The sequence below is a fragment of the Arvicanthis niloticus genome, chromosome 10 (assembly GCF_011762505.2).
Source record: "Arvicanthis niloticus isolate mArvNil1 chromosome 10, mArvNil1.pat.X, whole genome shotgun sequence".
In the NCBI taxonomy this organism is placed as follows: Eukaryota; Metazoa; Chordata; class Mammalia; order Rodentia; family Muridae; genus Arvicanthis; species Arvicanthis niloticus.
The window spans coordinates 69,708,609-69,736,208 of NC_047667.1; the positions used below are offsets into that span (position 1 = coordinate 69,708,609).

Here is a 27,600-nt window from a genome sequence, read left to right on the forward strand (position 1 = left end):
ACATGGAACTTGGTGAGGGGCAACTAATGCTTTGTTAAAGTTGAGGTCCCTGCCACTAAAGAGAGCTCATGCCCTATTCTGCCAGGATTAGCAGAAAACAGAGCCTAGCTAGCCCAGAAACCTGATCCAGAAACAGAGAGTAGACGCAAACAGGATTGAGAAATCAAACAAACAAAACAAACAAACAAACAAAAAACCAAAACAAACAAAAAAACCCACCAAAAATAAACAAAATCAAAGCAAAACAAAGAGAACAAACAAACAAAAAACCAATGAAATGATTCTTAATGATATTCTGTTGTAGTCATAGAGCCACTGTCATCAGAGAGGCTCCCTCCTCAATTAGATGCTAGTGGCTGCAGAGACCCACAGCCAGACATTATACAGAAAGTCCGAATTGGAGGGCTCCATAAGGCCCCTCCTCTTAGAGACCAGGAAATGGATCAAGGAACACAACAGAAGAGAGCAAAGAAGAGTTTAGGAGTCAGAGGAGATGGCAGACAGCAAGAAAACATGGCTCACTGAACCAACTCAGCAGACATGGGTTCATGGAGACTGCAATAGCAAGCATATGGTCAGAAAGGAACTATGCTAGGTCCTTTGTGTATATGCTATGGCTGTTAGCCTGATGTTTTGTGGGACTATTAAGAGTCTGAGAGGGAATATCTCTGCCTCTTTTGCCTTCTCTTGGTATTCTTTTCTCCTGTTAGGTTGCCTTGTCCAGCCTTAATATGAGGGCCTTTGACTTACAGTATCTTTTGTATTGTTGGGTTGCCTCTTGGAGGCCTGGTCTTTTCTGAAGAGAAATCAAAGTCGAGGGTTGATCTGGGAGAGAGGGGAGACTAAAAGGAGTGGAGGGAGGCAAGACTATGTTTGGGATGTTTTGTGAGGGAAGAATCTATTTTCAATTAAAAAATAAAAAATAATTCTTTCTTTCCTTAATGTTGAATTTCATTCCAAGATAACAAAAGAAGTTTTTCACTTTGACAGTGTTTTTCTTTATTTCTTTTCTTTTTTCTCCTTCCTTCCTTCCTTCCTTCCTTCCTTCCTTCCTTCCTTCCTTTTTTTCTTTTTTTCTTTTTATTTTTTGCTATCATGAGTTTGCATGGGATTTCCATTTAAATCTATTTATTGAGATAAATGTTATAATTTTAGACAAGTAGCTATTACAAGGTAAACTGATGTATCAGTTCAGGCATGGTCCCAAATGCCTTTAACTCCAGCACTGTAGAAGCAAGGACAGGTAGAACATTATGAATCAGGGACCATCTTGAACAACATAGTGAGCTTCAGGACAGTCAAGGCTACATAGAGAGACCCTTTCTCAAACATACATATACAGAAAAGTAAATAAAATAAAATATAAGTAGTAGGCACATGTTCCAACATTATTAAGTTTAAAACTATTTTTTTAAACCGACAAGATAATCTCATCACAAGCACCAAGAAAGGAGATCTGTAAATGGTGATTAGCTGTTTTTCAAACTTAAAGAGTTGATTTATTAATTGTTACCGTACTATTTGCAGTAGTGTCTTGTAATACTTTAATTTGCAATACTACTGAAAGATATAATCCCAATTATTATTTTTCCATTAATTAATTTACTTTTTCATTTTAAATTTCTTTTCTTTATTTATTTTTAATTGGATAATGTATTTATATTTCAGATGTTATCTCCTTTTTCCATTTCCTCCCAAACCAGAACCCCCATCCCATCCCCCCTCCTCCTGCTTCCATGACGATATGCCTCCACCCACCCACCTACTTCTCACCTCGAATTCCCCCACACTGGGTCATCCAGCCTTCATGGACCATGAACCTCCTCTCCCACCTATGCCCAACAAGGCCTTACTCTACATATATAGCTGGAGCTATGGGTCCCTCCATTTGTGCTCCCAGGCTGGTGGTTTAGACCCTGGGAGCTCTGGTTGTTTGGTATTGTTGCTCTCCCCATGGGGCCTCAAACTCTTTCAGCTCCTTTACTCTTCTAACTTCTCTATTGGGAACCCCATAATCAGTTCAATAGTTAGCTGTGAGCATCTGCATCTGAATATGTCAGGCTCTGGCAGACATCTAAGGAGACAGCTATATCAAGCTCCTGTCAGCATGCTTTCTCTGGCATCCACATCAGTGTCTGCCTTTGGTGACTGCACATGGGATGGATACTCAGGTGGAGCAGTCTCCAAAGATAGAAGATGAAAATGTGGGTGCTTGGGTACTTCTCAGAAGGAGTAACAGAATACTCATAGGAGCAAATATGGAGACAAATTGTGGAACAGAAACTGAAGGAGGAGCTTTCTTGGAGACTGCTCCACCTGGGTATTCAGTTTACATTCTAATTGCTGAACTACCTTTTCCTGGTCCCTCATCTTCCATTTCCCCCTCCTTCTTCTCCTCTGAGAAGGTGGAGACCTACTCTGGTTATTATGTCTCTGCAAAGCTAGGCACATCCTTTCTCACCTCTCACCGAGGACAAAGAAGGCAAACCAGTTACTGACTGGAATGGGATCCACAGGCAGGCACAAGATTTAAGGATAGTTCCTGATTATGGTTATTTTGTAACATTTTTGTCATAGGTACTTTCATGAAATTTTGTTCAAATGCTTCTTATACTGCATTTTATAGACACATTTGCTATTGAATTTCAAAAGTACTATAATATTCTTCATACTTTCTTTTCTCATAGATATAAATTATAACCATTTGGTCTCACTCTGTGGCTAGTCTTTTCATTTTCATATTAGTACATCTTGTAGGCTCTATAATAATTATTAAAATTACTGAGGTCACAATTTTGGCATCCATAAATATTACTATTATGGGACAAGAGAAGAATTTGTTTGGATCACTGAGATAGGAAAAATTAAATTCAATAGATATTCTACTGTAGATAGTAGAGAAAGTCAAAAGAAATTTCACACACTAGAATAGGTAATTTGTAGATAGATCCAAGAGAAAGCTAATGATACTGTTGCTGGCCTTGAAGATGCTTATGAGCCAAAGAAAACAATCAACTAAAAATTGTTTGGGAACTGGAGGATTTAAGGAATAGGTTCCATTAGAAAGCCATGCTGTGTCCTGCTCTGTCTTCATTTTTTTATCCAATGAATTTTATATTAAAATTTCTGACCTACAAATGATAAATTGTATGATTTTTTGCATAATCTTATAAAACAATTTTTGTTATTCAATTTAAATGCTTCAGTGAGTTAAATTGTGAGTATTTTTTTACTATGTCACAATACATTTAATTAGCTAAACCATGATGTTACCCCAAAATATCCCTAAGCCACCAGGTGAAAACTATACAACCCAATGGTTCACAAACATAGGTTATTGTTTTCTTTTATATGTGTCCAAATAAATACTTTTAAACAAAATTGAGGTCACACTTGACTATTGTCAATGCAAATTAAATTGTAAGCTAACTTACACAACAGAGTGCACACAGATTTTGTTTCTCTTTTTACCAGGGAAGACAAAGATGTCTAGGAACGGAGTAGACAGAGCTAAGCTTCAGGATCTGACAGTTCCTACCACTCTGCAATAACCTTTTAGGTCTTGGGTTTTTTAGTTATAAAGAGAGAAAATTACACTTCCTTTCCCATTATAACACAAGATGTTATGGATTTATGGAAAAATCCAGGCAGAGTTCATTCTGTCTAAACTCTAAAGCCATGTTGTTCTATGAGTAACATCACATATGTTCATAGCTACCAGTACTAATAGTAGTGCATCCTCTTCTCTGATTTACACAATTTAACTCAATTTTTAATGTTGCATGTAAGCTCTTCTTTTCTTTTTTATTGGACATTTTATTTATTCACATTTCAAATGTTATCCACTTTCCCAGTTCCCTTCCTCCCCCCAGAAACACCCTATCCCATCTCCCCTCCCCCTCCTTCTATGAGGGTGCTCACCCACCCACCCACCTACCCACTCTATACTGGGGCATTGAGCCTTCACAGGACCAAGGGCCTCTTCTCCCATGGATGCCAGATAAGGCCATCCTCTGCTACATATGGGGCTAGAACCATAGATCCCTCCATGTGTACTCTTGGTTAGTAGTTTAGTCTCTGGGAACTCTGGGTGGGCTGGTTAGTTGATCTGCTTCTTACTGTGGAGTTGTAAACATTTGCCTTCTTTGTATTGTTCTTTGGCTGAACCAGTGACTTGTCGAATATGAGCCATCATACTCTGCTTGAATTGCTCTTATGGTACTTGATCTGCAATAGAAGAATTTAGCAGGCAAATACTCATTTATATCAGTATTTCTACGAATTATGGTTTTTCATTTGTTATATGTCCAAAACCTATAATTTTGTTACACAAAAAACAAATTGATCCAAAATTCTTATGAAAAAAAAAAACTGTTTCATTTAACCCAACCCCTAATATTTGTCTCCCAGTCATTACTTTGTATGAGTTTATATGTCATTCCTCTGAGCATTTCCTTACTGTTTACCCAATGCAGTCTTGCTGGTGAATAACACAACCCTAATGTGCTTATTATTGGTTTTATTATGTTTTATTAATTCCTCACATATAAAATTTGCTGGAATTGTATGTTTTTCTGAGAAACATCTAATTAGTTTCTCCTTTCAATTGCTATTTTTTCTCATGTTTGATTACACTGAAACACATTTGTATATTATAATTGTTTTGTTTTTTTTTTTTTTAAAGAAAAAACTTGATAGTGTGAGCTTTATCATTGCATTTCAGTATGATTGGCCTGTTATGTGTCTTCAAGGCCAGAGATCTTAATTGTTCCCTAATCAACCTGCATGACTTTATGATTTTTACAAGTTTTATAGTTATAAATTTTGTGAAATTAATTTTGTTTTCTGAGGTTTCTATGTTGATGTCATGTTCTACAATACATTTGCTGGACTATTTAATGATGATTTGACTTGGTAAATTTTGAAATTATATTCTCTACAGAGCTCTTAAATAATTATTCCTTAGAAAATACATGAATCTGCAAATGAGTAATATAACCAAAGATAGACCACCACAATACTCACAGTAAAATACAGGTGGTGGGTGGTAATGGTATCTAAATGATCTAAAGCTCAAGATATCATGCAATAGGAAGTACAGACAAATCAGCTGTAGCTTATTTGATATGATATTTATAGCAGCAAAAACAGCTCAATATAGAGAAATTTAATAAAACATTAGGTCCAAGTAAAAAAGGAACTTAATCAAATCTCTATAAATAGTCTAACAGTAAATGTTTAGGTTATATGCTCTTATGTTGAAAGCTTCCAATTTTATAATCTGTGTTATATAAAGCTATTTTGTACAACTATATGATGACCTTTGAGCATATTGCCCAGTACCACATCACATTACATTACTCCCTCTCTTTCTATTACTTTCTTCTCTCCTAGAGAATATGCCATTAGTATATAATATTGATTTTCTGTAACATCTTATTCTTACAAATGGAAAACCAGTTGTTTTCTTTTTGAGAATGGGTTAATTTACCTTAATTATTTGAGAAAAATTTGTTACATTTACTTAAGTTTCTGGAAGTTATATGAAATATGCATGGCAAAGATATATATTAAGCCACAAAGCCACAAAGCCACAAGGACATAGCTATTGCAATTCAGAATATGGAAAACATCATAGCATGAAGTTATCTTTGTTCATAAACAGATAGCATAAAACTACTATAAAAATAGCAAAAAATAGATGTATCAAAAAGAAATGTATACAAATATCAACAAAAATCTCCATGTAAATATACTTAAATTCTGATTTAAAGATGCTTGAATGTTTTAAATTTAAATACTGGATGCGTATCTGGCTGCTCTAAAGTCTTATCCTATTATTTTGAAATCTTAGCAAATTTTAGTTTTAAAAGCTCACAGACTTTGAAAAATGACATGTATTAATATATATGAATTTGCTTTATTTATTCTTATAAATTGTTGATAGTAGGAAAATAAATAGATGATGGCAAAATGTCTCAGCATGCAGATCTTGTCATGAAGCATGATAACATGAATTGGTTCCTAGAATACATTGAAAAAGATAATAAATGCCAAAAAAAATTGTAACTGACTTTTCATGTGTGCTGTGATATAGATATGCATGTAACAACATGGACATATGAATATATTACACATACACACACAGCATTAAATACTATAAAGAGTAAACAAAAACAAATTCAATTTAAACAAAAATCAGAATATAAAGTTAACTGAGATAATGTTTTATCCAAATGTGATAATTTTACTTTCATAATTTTCCATATCACACAAAATGTAATTCTTGAAAGGATATAATTGTTCCAAGTCTTACTAACCAATGACAATGACCTATCATGATTCTTTCTATCATAGCTCTAATATCTGTGTATCTACCTATCTATCTATCTATCTATCTATCTATCTATCTATCATCTATTATTGTTCTAGTTAGTAGTAGCAATTTAATTAGATGTCTAGCACACAGACATACACACACATTTTAAACAATATGCAACACAAATTTTTAAGATCTTGATATAATGGTGAAATTTATTCTAATTTTCCCCACATTGGATCCACTATTAATTAATTAATTAATTAATTAAGTTTCTCATTGGACACATTATTTTGTATTTAATTTATTTAATAAAATATAACTTTAAGAATTGTAAGATAAATCTTAGGATAGTCGAAGGAGAGGACTATTATATCCCGTTGCTTGACTGTTACATTAATTCGTTAGCCAGACTTTTTCAGAGTTAGAAATATATGAGAAAGTTAGCCAGTTAAATGATAATACTGCTTGGCTCTATCTCAATGTCAGCTGTCAATCAAGGAGATTGTTAAAGGATCACTACAACCTTCAGGGAGATTCATGAGTGCACTTTAAAACAAATGGTGCTTGAGCTGAAATTTATAGCATTACAATCAGATCATTGCTTAGCTACAAAATACAATTAACTAGCTTAATTAGAAGATAAATTAAATGTCTGTTTTATGCACTTATTTCCAGCTGCAAATGTTGTAACCCATCTTTAGTAGTTATGTGAGAAAAATGTTCTTTAAATGTATTTTTTTTCTGTTTCCCACATTTTAGGAACATACAGGATACTTAAGATTGTACAGGAGTATTGAGAAACAAACACATTTGGTTTGAATCAGTCCTGTTCCTCTCTAGAATAAGAATTGGAATCCAAATACACACCAGAATGAATCACCACTTCTTCAAACACTGGATATTGATGATTCCTCTCCTATGGCCTTGCCTTAAAGTTGCAGAGACCTTGAAAGCTGAGAAGGCTCAGAGAGCAGTACCACCTCCCGGGAGAGCTAAGCGTGGCTGGGTGTGGAACCAATTTGTCGTACCAGAGGAAATGGATACTGTACAACATGTCGGACGGGTACTTATTTTCTGAAAGAGTTACAGTAGATGGCTTTGTAAAGATGTGATGGAAATGGGTTTGGAAAGTCTGATGGTTTCCACATATTTAAAGGATCTCTTAGGAAAAAAAACAGCAAAAGCATAATAAACTTGAATTTGCAAACACTCATTCAAATCTTGAAAGAGGGAAGTCTAGTTTTCCAATGTCTTTTTCTATCTTTTTCAAGAGTGTGCTGTCTCCATTCATTAGTATCTATAAATGAAATCGCATTGTTTGTTACAATGGATGAAAGCAGTCACAGAGTCAAATATTATTATTAACAGTATTAACAGTACTTAGCATCATATTTAGCTGTGGTAAATAGCTATTGACAGGCTCTCGTTAATGACGCATAATAACCCAATCCATTTTAATGACTCAGGAATTTCAAGAGCCTACACACATTATTTCATTAGTGAAGTTGAAATGTAAAGAATGGTCATTTTAATTTTTTCGGGGAACTATATTTAAAGAATACTTTCTTATGAGAACCTCTTCAATTAGTACATTTGATGTTTGTATTATTAGATTTTTTTTTTTTTTACTTTAAACACAGGAAATTACAGTAACATGTTGCTTTATAACTTTTTCATCCCCCTGGATAGATGCACTGAAATAAATTAACTGCTAATGAACTGGTAATTAATTGGAAGCCCTAAGAATTTACATACTTACTTTGTTTCTTTTTTTAAAATTTTTATTTAATTTTTTTACACTGCATATTTTGTCCCCCTCCTGTTCCGCCCTCTGACTGTTCTACATCTCATACCTCTTCCACACCTCCATCTTTAATGTCCCTACCCCGCCAGACCTCTCCACTCACTGAGGCCACCAATCTCTTGAGTGTTAGGGGCATCATCTCTGACTGAACCCAGTCCCTGCAATCCTCTGCTGTATCTGTATTGGGGGCCTCATATCAGCTGGTGTATCCTGCCTGGTTGGTGGTCCAGTGTCTGAGGGATCTCTGGGATCCAGGTTGATTGAGACTGCTGGTCCTCCTCCTCAGCTTTTTCCAACCTTTCCCTAATTCCACTACAGTAGTCAGCAGGTTCTGTTCACTTGTTGGGTGCAAATATCTGCATGTGACTCTTTCAGCTGCTTGTTAGGTCTCCCAGAGTTTGTCATGATAGGTCTCTTTCTGTGAGTACTCCATAGCCACAGTAATAGTGTCAGGCCTTGGGCCCTTCCCTTGAGCTGGATCTCACTTTGGGCCTGTCACTGAAACTTTTTTTCTTCGGATTCTTCTCCATTTCCATCCCTGCAATTCTTTCAGACAGGAACAATTATGGGTCAGAGTTTTGACTTTTCGACAGCAACCCTCTCCCTCATTCGATGCCTTGTCTTTCTGCTGGAGGTGGGCTCTATTAGTTTCCTCTGCCTAATGTAAGGCGTTTCATCTAAGGTCCCTCTATTTGAGTCCTGAGAGTCTCTCACCTCCCAGGTCTCTGCTACATTCTGGAGAGTCTCCTGACCTGACCTCCTACCTCCCAAGGTTGACTGTTTCCATTCTTTTTGCTGACCCTAAGGGCTTAAGTCCTTTTCCCCCACCCAATACTTGATCATGATTCCCTTTTTCTCTCCCTGTCTCCTTTCCCACTTAGGATTGCCCCTTCCTCCCCACTTCTGTGATGCTTTCTTCTCCCTCCCAATTGGAATTAAGGTGTCCTCACTTGAGCCCTCCGGCTTATTTACCTTTTTGAATTCTGTGGATTGTATCCTGGGTATTCTGTATTTTTTTTTATTTGTTTGTTTTTTGGTTTTTGCTAAGATCTACTTATTAGTGAGTACATACCCCGCATATCCTTTTGGGTCTAAGTTACCTCACTCAAGATGATACTTGTTAGCCTGGTCTACAGAATCCACGAATAGGCTATGTATACTAACGGTAAAATGTACATTCAACTATAGATTTTTAAACCTTCCAATGTCTGCATGTGTGTGCCAGCCACAAATGGTACAACTCTGCTTCTTTAGTTTTCTGCAGGCAAATTGCACACATGGCTATCACACATAAATGACTGGTTCTGCGTATTGTATTCTTAGTCCATTTTTAAGTGATGGACTTATATAGATATAATTAGATACAGATACAGGTACAGATATAGATATATATGTCTGCCTTAATGTGTAACACATGCATGCCTGATACCTGTGGATGCCGAAAGTCATAGGATCCCTTGAAACTGTAGTTACAGACTACTTTGAGCCACCTTGTAAATTTTGAGAATTAAACAAAAGACCTCTGAATGAGCAAAAAGCACTTTGAGTCATTGAACCATTCATGCAGACATTATTATTTTAACTTTATAAAATTAAATATGAGATCATTTTGATTTTTTTATAAATAATTCCACATGGCTTATTGAATATGCAAATAAGTTTTAGTAAAAAAACTTTAATCAATTCTTGGTACTTGTAACTGAAAGACAATTGAGGATAAATTATAATGTGGATTCTTCACATTTGATAACTATTAAAGTCAGGTAACTCATTACGTTCACGTAGGTAAAATGTTGCAGTGATATCAGCTTCCCAACATAACAAAAGGTACTTATTTGAGTAAATATTTTTGTCCAAATAAAGTATATCCTATACCTGCATAGCCAATGGGCAGGAGTTTACTTAACTGGAGTCTGAGGACATAATGAGAAAACCTAGCAGTCAAGAAAATATTTTGGGGACCCTACTGCCCTTAAACACTAAGCTCAATGCACTTTGAAAATTATTTCACAAATAAGTGTGGAATACATTTATTTGTCTCTAAATTTCACTTATCTTCCCTCTATTACTGAATACATTTTCAAATTTTAATTATTTTGTCATTTGATACATTGATGTGTAAATTTATTTCTACTAATTTCTTAGCCTATGATTCAGTAAACAACACTCATTTCATTCTATAAATAATTAATTATGTCCGGTTTAAGATATGTAGCAAGAAAGTAGGTTTGTACAGTAGTTTCCCTATTTTGTCATTTAGAAATGATATTTATCTTACTATTAAAACAATGAATTGTTAGTTTAAGCTATAGTCTGATTGTATCCATGATCACATACAACAAGCAATTAGACCAGATCAATAGCTAACAACTCTTACCATTGCAATCACTATAAATTGTGCTTCCTGGATGAATGTTCTTTTTCCTTTAAATTCTTATTTTAAAAAGAGCATATTCATAAATGGTGACTCAGGAACAGATATATGCTGTGTAATACTAACATATTTAGATAGAAATTAGTGACATCTTAATATAAAATAATTTACATATGAGATACCATCCAAACCATTTTGTTGTGTCAAAAGAACACTTGTTTTTACATACAATTTTAAATTCAAAATCATTTATCAACAGAATATATGATGACAAAGTTGACTTGAACAGAATAACAGTATAAATATAAGAAAATATGCACATATGAGAAGTTAGAATGAGGTGCAGTAAGTTTACATTTCTTAACTGAATTGCTTAATTTTAAGGTTTTAACCTTCCAGTCTCTGTCTGTCTTGATCTTTTTGTCTGTTTCTTTCTTTTTAGCTTTATCCCTTTGAGATTATGTCTATAGATAATCTATTCTTGTAAGTGCTATTAGAACAGAATGATATTGAACTTTTGAACTTCTTGTTGATATTCTTCTATAATTTGAAGCCTCTACCACTGTTCATCATTTAAGTGGTGCTGGTGAGTAAACTGAGGGTTGTTTGCATACTAGGCAAGTACTCCTCAGCCCCGTGAGATTTAAATATTTGTAATATAGTTTTCCTCATTAAATATTATGGTCATTCATAGACTATTGTCTAAGTATTAAACATACACAAAATCCATGTAACAATAAGAAGCCTAATTTATGTTTGCTATTCCTTGCACTATAAAAAGGAATTATTAAAGCAGATAAGACTGATCAGTGAGTAAATGGGAAAAGCTTTAAGCCTGACAACCTGAATTCTAAGGAGATAAGTGACTTCCATCTATTGTTATCTGATGGTCCTCACACAAACATGTTGAAAAAAATCTACACTCATATGCACACTTGCATACACATGCAAATTCAAAAAGAGAATAAATACCTTTAAAAATACAATGATCATAATGATAGTAGCCATAATGATTATGTTTTTAATGCTTTGTAGATTTTGGAAAGGCTATAAATATGTTGTTGATAGACTTATTTTCTATTATGTTCTTTATATATTCTCGTATTTCTGTATCTTCTATGTATTTTCAGTCTAACCGGAAAAGTCTAGTGTTTAAGTAAATCTAGATGATTACTTTCTTATATTTCTGCATGTCTTAAATTAATATAGATATGTGAGATCATGTTTTTACTGGCTAAAAATATTTGAACTAGTTGAGTTTAACACAATGGATATTTTATATTCACCATATTTCTAATTAGACTTATTTTTTTTAATAATAAAGTTTTGATATTTCACTGTGTTGGAAATTATGAACATCTCCACTGCCTGACGTGGATATACATCTGATGTTAATATTTTACATTGGATGATATAATGAAGAATTATAAGCCAGATGGTGGTGGTACATACCTTTCATCCCAGCACTTTGGATGCAGAAGCAGGTGAATCTTTGAGTTTGAGGTCAGCCTGGTTTACAGAATGAGCTCCAGGACAGCCAAAGTTAAAAAAAAAAATTATATAGAATCATTAACTTGATACTGATTACTATTTTTAAAAACTGTGCATTCTGCATTGAATTTTTCATATATCTTGAAATTCACTTGTCTATGTTTACACTTGCAGCTAAGATCTGAATTAGACAATGGAAACAACTCTTTCCAGTACAAGCTACTTGGGACTGGAGCTGGAAGCTTTAGCATTGATGAAAGAACAGGTGACATATTTGCCATACAGAAGCTTGATAGAGAGGAACAATCCCTCTACATTCTGAGAGCCCAGGTAATAGACACCACTAATGGGAAGGCTGTGGAACCTGAGTCTGAGTTTGTCATCAGAGTTTCGGATATCAATGACAATGAACCCAGATTCCTAGATGAACCATATGAGGCCATTGTACCAGAGATGTCTCCAGAAGGTATTAAATGTTAATTTACATCAGAGATTTATTTACAAAACAATTGATTTAAATTTTTGAATATCTGTTTGTTAGTGCATTAATTTTTATAATTCTTTTGACAAAACATTTAAAGTAAAATATTTGAAAAAATAAATTATGTAATAATGTTTTATAAGGTACAATTAGAAGAAAAATCATGATAGCTTCCTGTTGAATGTTATTTAGTTAATGTTTTATTATTTTATCAAACTTGTTTGTTCTTCTAAGGTATAATGTGATAGTTTTACTCTCGCACTATTTGTATCAAACACAAGCATCTTCATATATACTTCTTGTTGCATGCATATATGTCTGAAATAAATTTAATTTCAAACATAAACTTTCAAGTAGAATTCAGCTAAAAATTTACATTTTATATATTTTTTTATTCTGTATTGTGAAGTTATTTTTATATCAGTCTTAAAATTATGTTTAAAAAGTTTAGATATATATACATTATTGATTACTAAATTTTATAAAACATAAATGATGAATTAAAAAATAATTTTTACAGAAAACCTATTTGCTGATGATATGATAGCTGATAAATAACTTCAACAAAGTGGCTGGATAGAAAATTAACTCAAACAAATCAGTAGCCTTTCGTTATAGAAATGATAAAAGGGCTGAGAAAGAAAATATGGAAACAACATCCTTCACATTTGTCACAAATAATATATGAAATATCTTGGAATAACTTTAATTAGACAAGTAAGAGATCTACATAAAATGAACTTCAAGTTTCTTAAGAAAGAAATCAAACCAGCATGAAAAAAATGGAGAGGTTCTTCATGCTCACGGATTGGCTGGATAAACAGTAAAATTGTCCATGCTACCAAAAGCAATCTACAGATTCGATGAATTCCCCATCAAAATTCCAAAATAATTCTTCACAAACATGGAAAGAGCAATTCTCAATTTCATATGAAAAAAACAAATAAGCAAACTGAAACAAAACAACAACAACAACAAAACCAAAGATAGCAAAAACAATTATTAACAATAAAAGAACTTCAGGGTGAAACAAAATCCCTGACCTCAAGTTGTACTACAATACAAACTATTGTTTCTTGTAGAACAATAGTGATAAAATCTGCATGGTATTGGTACAGAGACAGACAAGTCAATCAAAGGAATAGAATTGAAGACCCAGAAATAAACCCACACATTTATGAATACTTGATCTTTGACAAAGAAGCCAAAAATATACAATGGAAAAAAGAAAGCAACTTCAATAAATGGTGCTGGTCTAACTGGCAGTCTTACGTAGAAAAGATGCAAATATTTGTCACCTTGCACAAAGCTTAAGTCCAAGTGGATCAAGGACCTCAACATAAAACTAGATACACTGAATCTAATAGAAGAGAAAGTGTGAAAGAACCACGACCTCATTGGCATGAGGTGAAATTTCCTGAACAGAACTTCAATGGCTCAGGCTCTACGATCAAATTAATAAATGAGATATCAAGAAACTAAAAAACTTCTGTAAGGCAAAAGATACAGTCAATAGTTCAAATTGATATCCTCTTGGAGATAAGGGATGCAGGAGGAAGAATGGGATGAGGAAATGTGGGAGGGGTTGTAGAGAGATGGGCAGTGGCTGGTGTGCAAAAAAAAAATACAAGTAAGAATAATTTTAAAAACTATTAGAAGTATTAAAATCAAGGAATATAAAAGAATGCTTGAACATTTCCATTCAGCTTTGTTAATTTTAAGTTTCTTTTCAATGCTATTCCCATTAAAATCTTAATTATAATGATTGAAGAGATGACTTCTATGTGGCAAAGTAGTCACCTTCTTTGGAGAAGAGAAATATCTGTGCAGTCCAGAGAACCTATGATTATGAAATATTTTTCAATTTAGTCAGTTAAAATTTGGCTAACAATATACAGAAGAATTTAATTTAAAAATCTACTTAAAATGATAAACAGATGCAGGTCTGTGTGCTGGAGGCTTTCCACGGAGATCTCTGGTCAGGCTAGGTGTAATGTTTCAGAAAAAGTGGAGAGTGAGAGCAGGGAGGATGAATCTCCTCTGCTGCCTCTCCTGTTGCAGCTACCCCCACCTCTGTCTCCACGATCGCTGCCTCAGTTGCTCCAAGACCTGCACCATTGCTCTGCATTGAGTCTGGTCAGGCCGAGCTGGCAAGAGACTGACCAGCAAGCAAGGAGTGCAGAAAAGCTTCTAATGGAGTTTCAGGAGAGATCTCTTGCCAAGTGGCAGTGTTACAGCTCTTTTGACAGAAGCTCTCAGATGATGGAGTAATTCTCGCACAGCTTTATTCCTTCTGGATAGGACTCTTATATGCAGTTTTGGGGGTGGGTCAGGGTCTGGCAGCAGGTACTTCCTGTTGGCTTGGTCTGAGAGCTTTAGGATACCTTATCTAATTGTGGGAGGGGCTGGGGTGCTGCTCTTACATGACTGATGGCCACAAACCTCTTTTCAGGAGAATGTGGGGGTCTGTAGCTATGTGAAAGTTGCCAAAAGTCCAGGAGCATGGTCAAACTCCTACCATGCCTGAGGGTCACCAGGGTTTAAAGCCTTTGCTTGACCAGGTACCATCTCACAGCCCAATGCCTCACAAACAAATGCTTTAGTTATGTTTTTAAAACATACCAACGTATTTTGAAGTTTATAAATAAAAAAATTTGCATTGTTATTCATTGATTGTAATATATATATCCCATTGTATTATGGAATACAGAACCTATTTCTCACATATTACTTGTCATTTCTGGGCTGTTAAGGAATTACCTACCAAATATAGTAAGGTTGTGTCGTTTAGGAATTAATAGTAAGTGAAGATCTTCTTACTAATGAAATTGGGTCTCATTTTGAATGGATAAACAGATCTCTGATAAAACAGTAACTTATCTATTGATTATTATCATTTAATTATCTATTTACTCTTTTCACTATTTTATTATTAGAAAAAAAAAAACCATGTAATGTACAGGTAAATATAGTTCTATGTACTGTGCATTCCTTTAGAGTTCACAATTATACCAGTAAATATCTTGATAAATTAAAGATGAATAAAACTTATGAACTATATGTTAAAAAAGCTATTTTATGCCTGGTTATAGAAGTGATGACCTTTAACCATAGCGCTCAGGAGAGAAAATCACATGGATATCTATGGGTTCTAGTTCAGTCTAGTCTACACTAAAAGTGACAAGCAGGCCTGAACATGTAATTGCTTATCTCAAAACACAAAATTAATGTCTCCTAACACAATCTGTATTTCTAACATACTAAAAATCTCTTAACTGGCATACTGAAAGTTTCAAACCTATACATTATTTACATATCAAAATAAATGAGTCATTTTGGAATCAAAGCATTGAATCTCAGCAGTTAACATTTATAAACTGTGGCACATGTGTTTATTTAATGAATACCTTGGAATGAATATATACTTTAATTACATAATGACCTAGGTACAGGTTGCTGAGCTGAATTCCTTATGGCCACCATGATTAGTGTGTGTGTAAAAATTTATTACTCTTTTATGTTTTCTCTTTGGATGTCTCTGATCATTATGAGAGGATAAAGCACTCTCTGTGAGCTGAAGCATCACAAGCCAATGAGGTTTTCTTGCAGATCCTAAACTTATCAGTTTGGTGGGAATCATTAAGTCTTCCATAAAATTCTCGGGTGATCATAAATGTCAAATAAATCCACATTGACAGAGTTACAATTTCCTTATGTCAGTTAAATCTATTGCCGACAGAAAATGTTCATGTGTGGAGATATTTTATTATTGACTTTACTACTAAGATTTCTTCTAATCTTCAAGTTTGGTTTAGCTTTATAGAGATTAGCACTTATTAACCTTCTGCAAACATGATATTTTATGTGAAATTTTATATATAATATACATATTTTCTCTAATAATGTATAATCATCTCATTTTAATTTGATCTGTGTCATTAAAAAAGATAGGATTTAATACCAATATATAATTCCCAAAGAGAAGTAAACTATACCTTTCTCTGAAATACCTGGTACAATATTACATCCCATGCCATTGACATAATAGGTTTTACAGTAAGCCATGAGGCAACATAGACCAAATCTAATATTGTATGTCATTTATTTTCACAAAAACATTGTATGATCATGGTAAAGGTTCAGGAGATAAGCAAAAAGATGTAATACTTCAATTCACATTAATGAGAATATCTCTCAAGAATTACATGATTTTAACCATTCATGCAGAAACAAGGAATGGTGCACTGTATATATTTTGCTTGATAAATGTGCAAACAATGTAATTAATTGATTGTTATTTACCAAGTAGTCCTAATTACAGGATAATATTCTGACATCCAGTGTGGTAGTTAAGGATATGTTGATGTCATGCCTATTCTACATTACTGTGACTGTGATTTTGAAAATGAATGGATAAAATATTTTTCTTTACACTGTTTAATGTAATAGAATTTTCTTAACTTTGTCCTAAAGATTTTTTATTAAGTAATTTTACATATTAGACTTTTATTTATTTTCTTACAAAGATTTATATCAATTTATCTTCATTTTGTTGTAAGTACATAGTATTGCTTTTTGAGAAACAGAACAAAGAAAAACCATAAGAGGCATAAAATATCATATTTTTTAATTTAGGGTAAGATGTTAGTACCTCACAAATTATATGATCACTGTTGAGCTACATATAAACACACACACAGACAGGCAGACAGGCAGACAGACAGACAGACAGACAGTAAGAGAGAGAGAGAGAGAGAAAGAGAGAGAGAGAGAGAGAGAGAGAGAAACTCAACAATAAAAAAAAATGCTCAATATGTTTAAAGAAAACAGGAGGTAAATAGAAATGGTTTTATAGAGGAAAGGGAAGAGAAAATGATGTAATTGTATTATGATATCAAAAAAGAGTAAAATGTGCTTAAAAGTTTATCACTTTTAGAATTAAAAGGTCAACTTTTATTTTCATCCAAATAAAACTTACTTTTAGAAGTGTTTTGTCTAATACTTTTTCACATCAATTTTCTTTGCATGCTGATAGATTTCCAGATTGTGGCATTTGTAGAGTGGAACAATTTTAGCCATAGTCTGTCTACCAAAACTTTCTTTCCAAACTAAATTGTAATTAAATTCAGGCAGGAAAACAGCTCAAGTTTGGGGTGAAGTTAGTCAGGATTACCTTTAACAGTATCTAGATGATATACATATTTATAGAGCATGAATAATATATAGAAAATATAAAATCATATGCTATATGCATATATGATATATATTCATAATAGAATATAGAGACAGTATATACACACATAAAATGTTTCAGTTGAACTATATATAATAAATTTGTGTACATTTTGGAGAAACTACAAAATTGTATCTTTTTAATTTATTTTTTCATTAACCATTTTATTCATTTATATTTCAAATGATATCCACTTTCCGGTTACACCTCCATAACCCCCCATCTCATTTTACCCCCTCCCCTTTTCTTCTATTAGGGTGCTCCTCCATCCACTCACCCACTCTCACCTCCTCACCATAGCATCGCCCTATATTGGGGCATCAAATCTCCAAAGACCAAAGGCCAACTCTCCCATTGATGTCAGATAACAACTTTTGTTTTTTAACTAAAAATGTAATTTCTTCATGTTTTCTTTACTTCTTACTCCTATTTCTCATATGTATGTTTCCTCATCCAAAATTAATGTTCCCCTTCTTTAACTATTTATATTACTTATACCTATACTTATACCTATACATATACACGAAGGCATCCATAAATGGGTATTCTGAGTCTATGTGCGTATGTATTCTTAGGGCTGATTCATTATTATGGGTTTAATCGACCAGAAAGCTCATCCCTTGGGAAGATTAACTTCCCTTTTCTTAGCAGTTAATTACTTGTATTTTTTCACCTAGTGATAGAGTTCCTCATCAATATTTATATGCCAACTATTGTTTTAGCTGTCAGAACTTAGGTACCAATATTCTTGAGATTTCACAGATGCTTTGCTTTCATGACTAGATGATACAAGCTCACAGATAATTCCTGGTTTCTTTGGCTGTTACAAACATTCTGCTAGCTTTTCTGAGATGTTCTTTGGTCCATAGGTTACAGATGATACAATATATAATATCAGTTAAAGGAACTCAACCATTGAAAATGTTTATGTGTTAATGATGAATACATTTTTAGCTGACATTTTCATTTTAAGATTATGCCTTTTTTGACATTTTAATACAATTGTATTATTTCCCTTTTTTTCTTTCCTTCCTTCAAACTCTCATCTACACCTCTTGTTCTTGTAAATGGAAACATAGGAGTTAATCATTTGTTTCTATCAAATAAGAAACCTTAATTAACATATATTTAAGTAATAATAGAAGCAGAGTTTTTCAAACAATTGATCATTTGCACTGAGAGGTGCATTATTATTTTCATAGTGAATTTGCCAATTATGTATGAATTATACAGGTGATGTTTAACTTGAAGAGATTGTAGGAATTAATTCCAAAGCCAACAAAAATTAAGAAAAGGAGAAATATATAAAATTACATCATATTTTTTCTCTTCTAGAACGGTGGATTTTAAAGTTAATATCTAGAAAATGTAAATAAGAATTAAGATGAAGTACAAATATGTTAAACTTTTAGAGAATCTGCATATTTTACAGCCTTTGTTGAATATACGTACATACATGCACATAAATATGTTGTTTGTGCATATTCTTCCTCAATTCTCATTGTTCTGATCAAGGACAGAACAAATCTGAAACGTATAATTTTAAGTTGCCTAATTATAAGGCAATCTATTCTTAATTTTATATAATTGGAGTGGAGAAGTGGCTCAGGATTTATGAGTGCTTGCTGAATAGAATTGAAAATTTCAGTTTAGATCCCCAACTCATCTACAAACCTAGACATCCTCATGAGCATGAGTAGCATCAGTGATGGAGATAGTGAAAGCAGAAGGATCCTTGGACTGCCTGGCGAGTGCCTAGCTCAGCAACTGACCCTGTCTCTAACTAAAAGGAGGAAAAAAAGAGAACAGGCCAATAGATTTACTTCTTTCACTGACAAACACAAGCATCTGCATTTACTGAAACATGAATATGTGAGCATATGTCACATTCACATGAAGATACATAAAATAATTATAAAAAATAGCAGTTTCATAATAAAGAATAGTTGGATTCTTCTCCAGCTACCAAATTCCTTATTAAGCTATCATGACAAAGATATTCTGTGAATTTATATGAAACAGTTTTTTATTTACTCAAAAGATTTTGATATAATTTTCCACACAGTTAACTAATTTTGTTGTGTGATGCTTAAATCAAGTATATTAGGTTTTCTATTTAGTTCAAAGTGAGGTAATAACATCAAGTATTCAAGTAGTTAGGTTTTTGTTACAAAAACATGCCATAATTTGTCATTCTTTTTTTTAATGGAAAGGAAAAAAGTTTATAGCAATGTGAGGCGTGTCAAATGGGGTTCATTTCTTTTTCTTCCTTTTTACTTGCATAATTATATGTTAAAGACATTTAAGCATGTAAAATATTATGAATTTCTTCAATTAGCAAATTACAGCTTTTCTGAGATTTTCAGAAAGCAAAGACATCTGGTTTAGGTCTGGAAACTAAAGCTGGGGTCTATGCAAAGAATTTATATAAACGCATAAGAGGAAATAGAAATAAAATTTTTAGGTCCAAGACACAATTTAAAAACATTTCCTACCCAGTGCCTTACACACAAATTAGATTAATGTTGTTTGTGATATTTCTTTACAGTATTTTAATGATTACATTAGATGCATGATTTTTAAAACCACATGAAGCTACCTTGTCTGTATGTTGAACAGCTGGGATGGCTAAGATTTTGAAGAGATGGATGAAACACTTCCTTTTCATACATTTTATTGTACCATGATTTTGAACTAGATTGAGATATTGGCTAACAATAACATAAATATCTATTTGCTATAAAATATCCTGCACTGTTCATGAATGTTAAAAAACAATACTAAAGCAAAAAAGAAACAAAACTAATGAAAGTCACAGTTTTTTTCTTTCAGCAGTTAAAATACATGAGACATTTATGATAGTGATTTTTCTGGGTGATTTTATGAAGCTATCTGTAAAGAGATCTGAACAGTCTACTTAATTTTGAGCTCTTCTTGACATTCTTATTTATAAAGCGTATAGTACTTCAAAATATAACTTTTCATAAGTATCAGGATTTGAAGTTCTATGTTAATAGAAACACAAAGTAAAGTTTAGTTCTTTGAAATACTTGATATCTCTTAATGTTTATTGCAGATATATAATTAATTATATCCATATGTTGAATTTTAATAATAATGATTACTTATGTGTCTGCATTTAAAAAATAAATCAAGTAGATATTTACAAAAAGATTTAGGAATCATTAATCGATGTACCTTTTTTCAATTGATAATTCTTGAAGCTAATTACTATAATATTTATAAATGCTTTTAAACTGTATTTATTTAAGCTACTTAATACTTTAATACATTTGATAGTATTTTCAAGTTCCTCAACTCATCACACATCTTTAAAAATTATAAACAATATGCAACAATGACTGATTTAATAGTTTATTTCATTAATACAATTAATTGGTTTACTGTCTCCAGAGCTTAAGGGAACGAAGTCTATTGATAAATGTATATTCTCTTGTTTGTATGTTACATACAAATTTGTCATTTGAAATGGGAAGAACAGCATAGTTTTCTTTAACATGATCATTTTGTTTGTTTTCTAGAATTGGATTTGTTGTCAAGTAAGAGCTAAATTTGAGTTACTGTTAATACATCTTTTCTCTTTAGGGACATTTGTGATCAAGGTGACAGCCAATGACGCAGATGATCCTACAACTGGCTACCATGCTCGCCTCCTATACAATTTAGAAAGAGGCCAACCATACTTTTCTGTTGAGCCAACAACAGGTATATGTGACTTAAAAAAATAAGGCGATTCTTCATGATTCTCAAAAGAAAAAGTGTCACCACAAATCATCTAATTGAGAACATGTTCTATACTAGATGCCATGTTTCAACAGAATGTGATATCATTCACAAATATTTAAACTCACCGAGACATTTTATGATTCAGAGATTGGATTTTCCACATATATTGCATAGAATATTTACATGTGTGATAAAAATATATATGCAATAAATCTTATAAATCTATCAGGGAATAAAAAAGCAAAGGACTTTAAAAATACATGAAGTAAACATTACAGGAAGCTGACCAGACATCATATAGCAAAAGACAGAAAGTACATTAAAATGTCCCACCTTCATTAAATATCAGGGTCATGAAGATAAAAACCAAAAAAGTGCATTTGCATTCCTAACTACATATCTAATTTACTGGATAATATTAAGCATATATGGTGTCAGATGGTAAGGAAGTCCATTACAGCAGAGATTTTATTTTGCACACTTTTGTCTTTATATTTGAAACAAGGCCATTTTATTTTTTTCTATTATAATGTGAGTTTTTATTGGATATTTTATTTATTTACATTTTAAATGTTATTCCCTTTCCTAGTCCCCCCCCACACACAAAATCCCCTATCCCATCCCCTCTCCCTCTGCTTCTATGAGGCTCTTCCCCTACCTACCCACCCACTCCTGCCTCCCTTCCCTCTCATTTCCCATTGATGTCCCACAAGGCCATCCTCTGCTACATATGCAGCTGGAGCCATGGGTCTCTCCATGTGTACTCTTTGGTTGTTGCTTTAGTCCTTAGGAGCTCTTGGGGGTCTGGTTTGTTGATATTGTTGTTCTTCCTCTGGGGTTGCAAACCCCTTCAGCTCCTTCAGTCCTTTCTCTAACTCCTCCTTTAAGGACCCCATGCTCAGTCCAATTTCTGTCTGTGAGCATCTGCCTCTGTATTTGTCAGGCTCTAGCAGAGCCTCTCAGGAGACAGCTATATCAGGCTTCTGTCAGCAAGCACTTCTTGACATCCACAATATTCTTTGGTTTTGGTGACTGTATATGGGATGGACCCCCAGGTGGGACAGTCTCTGGATGGCTTTTTCTTCAGTCTCTGCTTCCCACTTTGTCTCTATATTTGCTCCCATGAGTATTTTGTTTACCCCTTCTAAGAAGGACTGAAACAACTATACTTTGGTCTTTGGTCTTCTTGAGCTTCATGTGGTCTATGAATTGTATCTTGGGTATTTCAAGCTTTTAGGCTAATATCCACTTATCAGTGACTGCATACCATGTGAGTTCTTTTGTGATTGGGTTACCTCAATCAAGATGATATTTTCTAGCTTCATCCATTTGCCTAAGAATTTCACATAGTCATTGTTTTTAATAGCTGAGTAGTATTCCATTGTGTAAATGTACCACACTTTCTGTATTCATTCCTCTGTTGAAGGACATCTGGATACTTTTTAGCTTCTGACTGTCATAAATAAGGCTGCTACGAATATAGTGGAACATGTGTCCTTGTTATATATTGGAGCATCTTTTAGGTATCTGTCCAGGAGTGGTATAAGCTGGGTACACAGATAATATTATGTCTAATTTTCTGAAGAACCAACTGCCACACTGATTTCCAGAGTGGTTGTACCAGTTTGCAATCCCATCAACAATGGAGGAGTGTTCCTCTTTTTCCACATTCTCACCAACATCTGCTGTCACCTGAGTTTTGATCTTAGCCATTCTGACTGGTGTTAGGTGGAATCTCAGGGGGTTTTTGATGTCTATTTTCCTGATGACTAAAGATGTTGAAAATTTCTATAAGTGCTTCTTGGCCATTCGAGATTCCATAGTTGAGAATTCTTGGTTTAGTTCCATTTTATACTTTTTAAACATAGATTATCATTGCAGCTTCAGTTTGTATCAATTCCTTCAATAGCTTTTAAGATAAGGGGAATTCATGTGCTTATTTTTTAAAGTATATCTTAAAATAATTTGTTAGTATTTTATGGTGATTGAACCCAGTGTCTTACATATGCTGAAAATAAACTCTGAACTTGATTATCAGCTATAAATACATCCATTGACTACTTAATATTTATATAACTCTATTTGTTTTATGAATATTACTTGTTATATCACAATCCATGGGAAGCACTTACACATCTTCCTCTTCAGAACTTATAGGCCTAAGAGTTTTGGAATCCCAGTTAATTGTCTCCAAATTTATCAAGTAGACAATTGGACAAAGTTATGGTTATTATTAAAATTAAAAAGGCTTTAAGTTTTTAAAAGATAATCTACATTGTATTATGTTTAAATATTTTCTCATTTATTTGTGAGAAGTTATTGTCTGTCTTTCTCAAAGCTTTATGAGGTTCATATTTTATGAAATATGATGTTTTGTTTTATTGTATTGTATTTGTAACAATGTTCTAAATTTTCTGAAATGTTATACATATAATGTGTGGTTCAGAATATGCAAGAGAGATACTTTTAATTTCATATGGTAAATTTGTTTCTTAGACATTTTTATTGTAATAATATTTCCTAATAATGTATTTTGACCATATTTCTCTCCTCCTCACAACCCCTCCTAGAGCCTCTCACCTCATTACTCACTTAACCTAAGTTTATTGTCTTGGGCTTTCTCTCTCTCTCTCTCTCTCTCTCTCTCTCTCTCTCTCTCTCCCCAAAAAAATCCCCTCAAAATGAAAATCAAAACAAACAAGTAAATAGCCAATAAAAAATGTCAAAATATCAAAAAATTAACAAAGAGATCCTTTTATGTTGGTTATCTTCAACTCAGCATGGGCTGCACAGGAATATAATTGATATTACAAGTGATACAACACTGTTGGTGGGGGATAAGTAGACTTTCCCTTTGCTAGCAGGTATCAATTGCATACAATTTATTGGTTAGGGGGTTAGGTTAGCGCTGTGACTCTGTCTGCCTTTACTGGTGTAGATCTGATGCATCTGGTGCATAATATCTGTGAGTTCTTATTAGCTTCAGTCATGTGGAGTCTGGAAGATACAGTCTCCTTGTCTCCTCTTTCATATAGAAGCTTAAACCTTCAGGAGAGTGGTTTGATGGAAACATCCATTTAGGACTGAATGTTCCAAAATCTCTTATTCTCTAGACATTGTCAAGTTGTAAATCTCTGCATTTATTTTCATGTAGTACAAGAAGAAACTTATTTGATGAAGTTTAAACAAGGCACTGATCAAATAGGACTAGCAATGAATCAATTCATTTCATTGCTATATTGTTTTATTCAAAAACATTAGTATCTTTTCCTTTAAGCCTATAACCTAATTATCCTCAGGTTTTTAGTTCCTGTAACAATGTCCGTTATAGGATCCATCTCATAAAATGGCCATTAAATACAATTTTAAATGTTGTTGGTTACTTCCATAACAGGTGTACTCTTATTGTAACTTTATGTCTTATAGTCAAGTTTCTATTATAGGTCACAGTGATTTAGCTGAGTAATATTAACTATCTCCTGTGATATTATGCAAATTACCTGCTAGTACCATGAACACAATTGAGTAGGGATGAAGCATCTAGTTAGGCAATGACTGGACTTCTTTGTTTTTGATGACATGTAAGTGCTGCCTTTATTGACCTTACAATGAGGTTTCACAGAGCAACCTGCTGTCTTGCAAAAGACTGTGATATGTAGGGGTTCCCTGGGATCCCTTCGGCCAGTGACACATTAAAAAAAATCACAATAAATGAAGATTAATATCTTTTTGAAACTGTTATTTTGCACATCAATTTTAATAATTTAACAGGAAATTTTAGTTTTTGTTCTTGCAGCAACAAAAAGTTACATTTGCTCGAATCATTTATTGTTTATATCAAATCATGTGAAATTTGCAGGTAGTCACACTTTAGGAACTAAAATACATTTACAAACATTTTTTAAGACATGAACAATTATCAATTGTCATAATAAACACAGAGCAGCCATAGCATAATTTTCTGGTTATGCAGAATTGAAACTGCCATTCTGTTTGGCTTCTAGTTTTAACTACACCACATAAAGATATAATCTGCTCAAACAATTGAAGATTTTACTTGGAGCATTGTTTCTTCTGTCACAAGGTGCCTTCATTTAGACTCTTTTGATCTATGTATATGTTTTAGGAAGCTTCTTGGGTGCTAACATTCTGCCTGGCTTTCAAATGATGTTTGATCTTAGTTATATCTTCCTATATGTTCCCCGTTATCCTTCTTCTTTCATATTACCTTCTTATTCAATCTGTCCTAGTTTTTCATTCATATCTCCACAATGTTGCATATAATTGTTCCCTCCTTGAGAGATCCTCTTTTCCACAATTGAATTTTATGAGGTACCTAAACTCTGTGGTTATTTTTAATGCAATGTTCACATTGAAAGCTTAAAATCAAACATCCAAATATAATAGGCAATATATGATATTTGTATTTTGGGTCTGGATTACTTCACCTAGAACTTTTTTTTCCCAAGCCCATTATTTAGCTGCAAAGAGCTAAATAATGTTGCATTGTATAAATATACCACATTTTCATTATCCATCAGTCAATGGATGATGTTTCTAATTTCTGATAATTATGACTAGAGCAGCAGTAAACATGGATGAGCAAGTATCTCTTTTGTAAGGTCTTTTGGGTGCATATGTTTTAGAGCAGTATAGAGAATGATTGACTCTCAGATTCCTCAAAAAACCACCTTGATTTTGATAGTGGCTGAACCAGTTTGCCCTTCCACTAGTAATAAATCTTCTCCTTTCCCTGTTTTTTTAAAATTTTTATTTTCTTTTATTTGTTTTATTAATATTAAAAGATAAAGATTTAGTTCCTTCCTAAAATCTTGTTTGTTAAATTCTGACTTTATACTAGGCATTATAGTATATAAAGAATTTTTCAGCGTTTGTCCCTATGACCTCTTAAATAATAAGAACAATTAAAAAATTATAAACATGGACTTTTGTACCATAGAACTTAGAACTGTCTAATAAACATGTGGATATCAATGAATATATATGTTAATCAGTCAAGAATTCCCAAGTGAACATAAAGGTTCAAATGAGAAAGAAAAAGTGAGGGTAACTTTAGATTCCTTGTAAAGGAGCATTTTGGTGAACCAAGATGATGACCTAAGTCTGGGCAAAAGTGAAGTAAAGAATAGACTGATCTTTTGTGCTATGGAGAAAATATAAAAGACAGACATTCATTCTTTAATCGAGAAAATTGAGGCTCCTGAAACACTTAGATTATATTACTTATACTATTATATTAAGGTTATAGTTTTATTTAGTAATATGATAATAGTCATGATCAAATTAGTGTTCAAGTATACTATTATTACAGAACTTCATGTTAGTAGCTAGCATATACCAGAAAGAGTGTGTTACATCATGGGATGCTTAAGATGTTAGTTAGGAAAAGATCATGAGAAATAATAACTGGATTGTCTTATTTATTTTCAAAAGGAGTCATAAGAATATCTTCTAAAATGGATAGAGAGTTGCAAGATACGTACTGTGTAATTATTCAAGCCAAGGACATGCTTGGTCAGCCTGGAGCCCTGTCTGGAACAACGACCGTATCAATTAAGCTGTCAGATATTAATGACAACAAGCCAATATTCAAAGAAAGTAAGTAGGAAGTAACTGAAATTTTCATCTAATTTTATATGCAGTTTAAAATTACATAAAATAAATGTGCTATTTTTATACAGTTCAACTGTTCTAATGTGAAAACATCAGAGAAAAAGTAATATGTCTGTGCTCTACTGCTGCAGTGACAAATTCCCATAAGCTGATGGCTCATCAATTGTTTTTAAAATCTTTAGCATGGGCTCACTAGGCTACAATCAAAATACCATGGACATTTCCTATATCTCTTAGGCACATTCTACTTCATTCTTTATTGGACTGTTAGCATTGTTACATTGTCTGTGTAGCTAGTATTAGACAGAGTTCCTTAATGGGTGTTAGCTGGTGATAAATCATAAGTCCAAAGGCTGCCTGATAATTCTTGACTGACCACACATCTCAGCAGCATCTAGTAAACCAAATTTGTCTCACACTTACACATCTATGCAAAATATTTTTGCCTCATTTTCTACTTTGATGGTTTCACATGATTAGAGTGAAGAGCTAAATGAATCAGGGCACATTTTCT

General features: G+C 33.3%; 1 protein-coding gene across 6 annotated transcripts in view; it reads left to right on the forward strand.

The window, feature by feature from the left end:
- The window catches only part of Cdh19 (cadherin 19), an 83,625-nt gene that overhangs the window by 18,343 nt on the left and 37,682 nt on the right, over positions 1-27,600 (forward strand). For all 6 annotated transcript variants that reach the window (XM_076941673.1, XM_076941675.1, XM_076941676.1 and 3 more), the window contains 4 exons: positions 7,082-7,385; positions 12,166-12,457; positions 21,312-21,431; positions 26,907-27,071. In XM_076941673.1, the coding sequence (XP_076797788.1) occupies positions 7,194-7,385; positions 12,166-12,457; positions 21,312-21,431; positions 26,907-27,071 (769 nt within the window). In that variant the 5' untranslated portion in view covers positions 7,082-7,193. The remainder of the gene's footprint in view (positions 1-7,081; positions 7,386-12,165; positions 12,458-21,311; positions 21,432-26,906; positions 27,072-27,600) is intronic.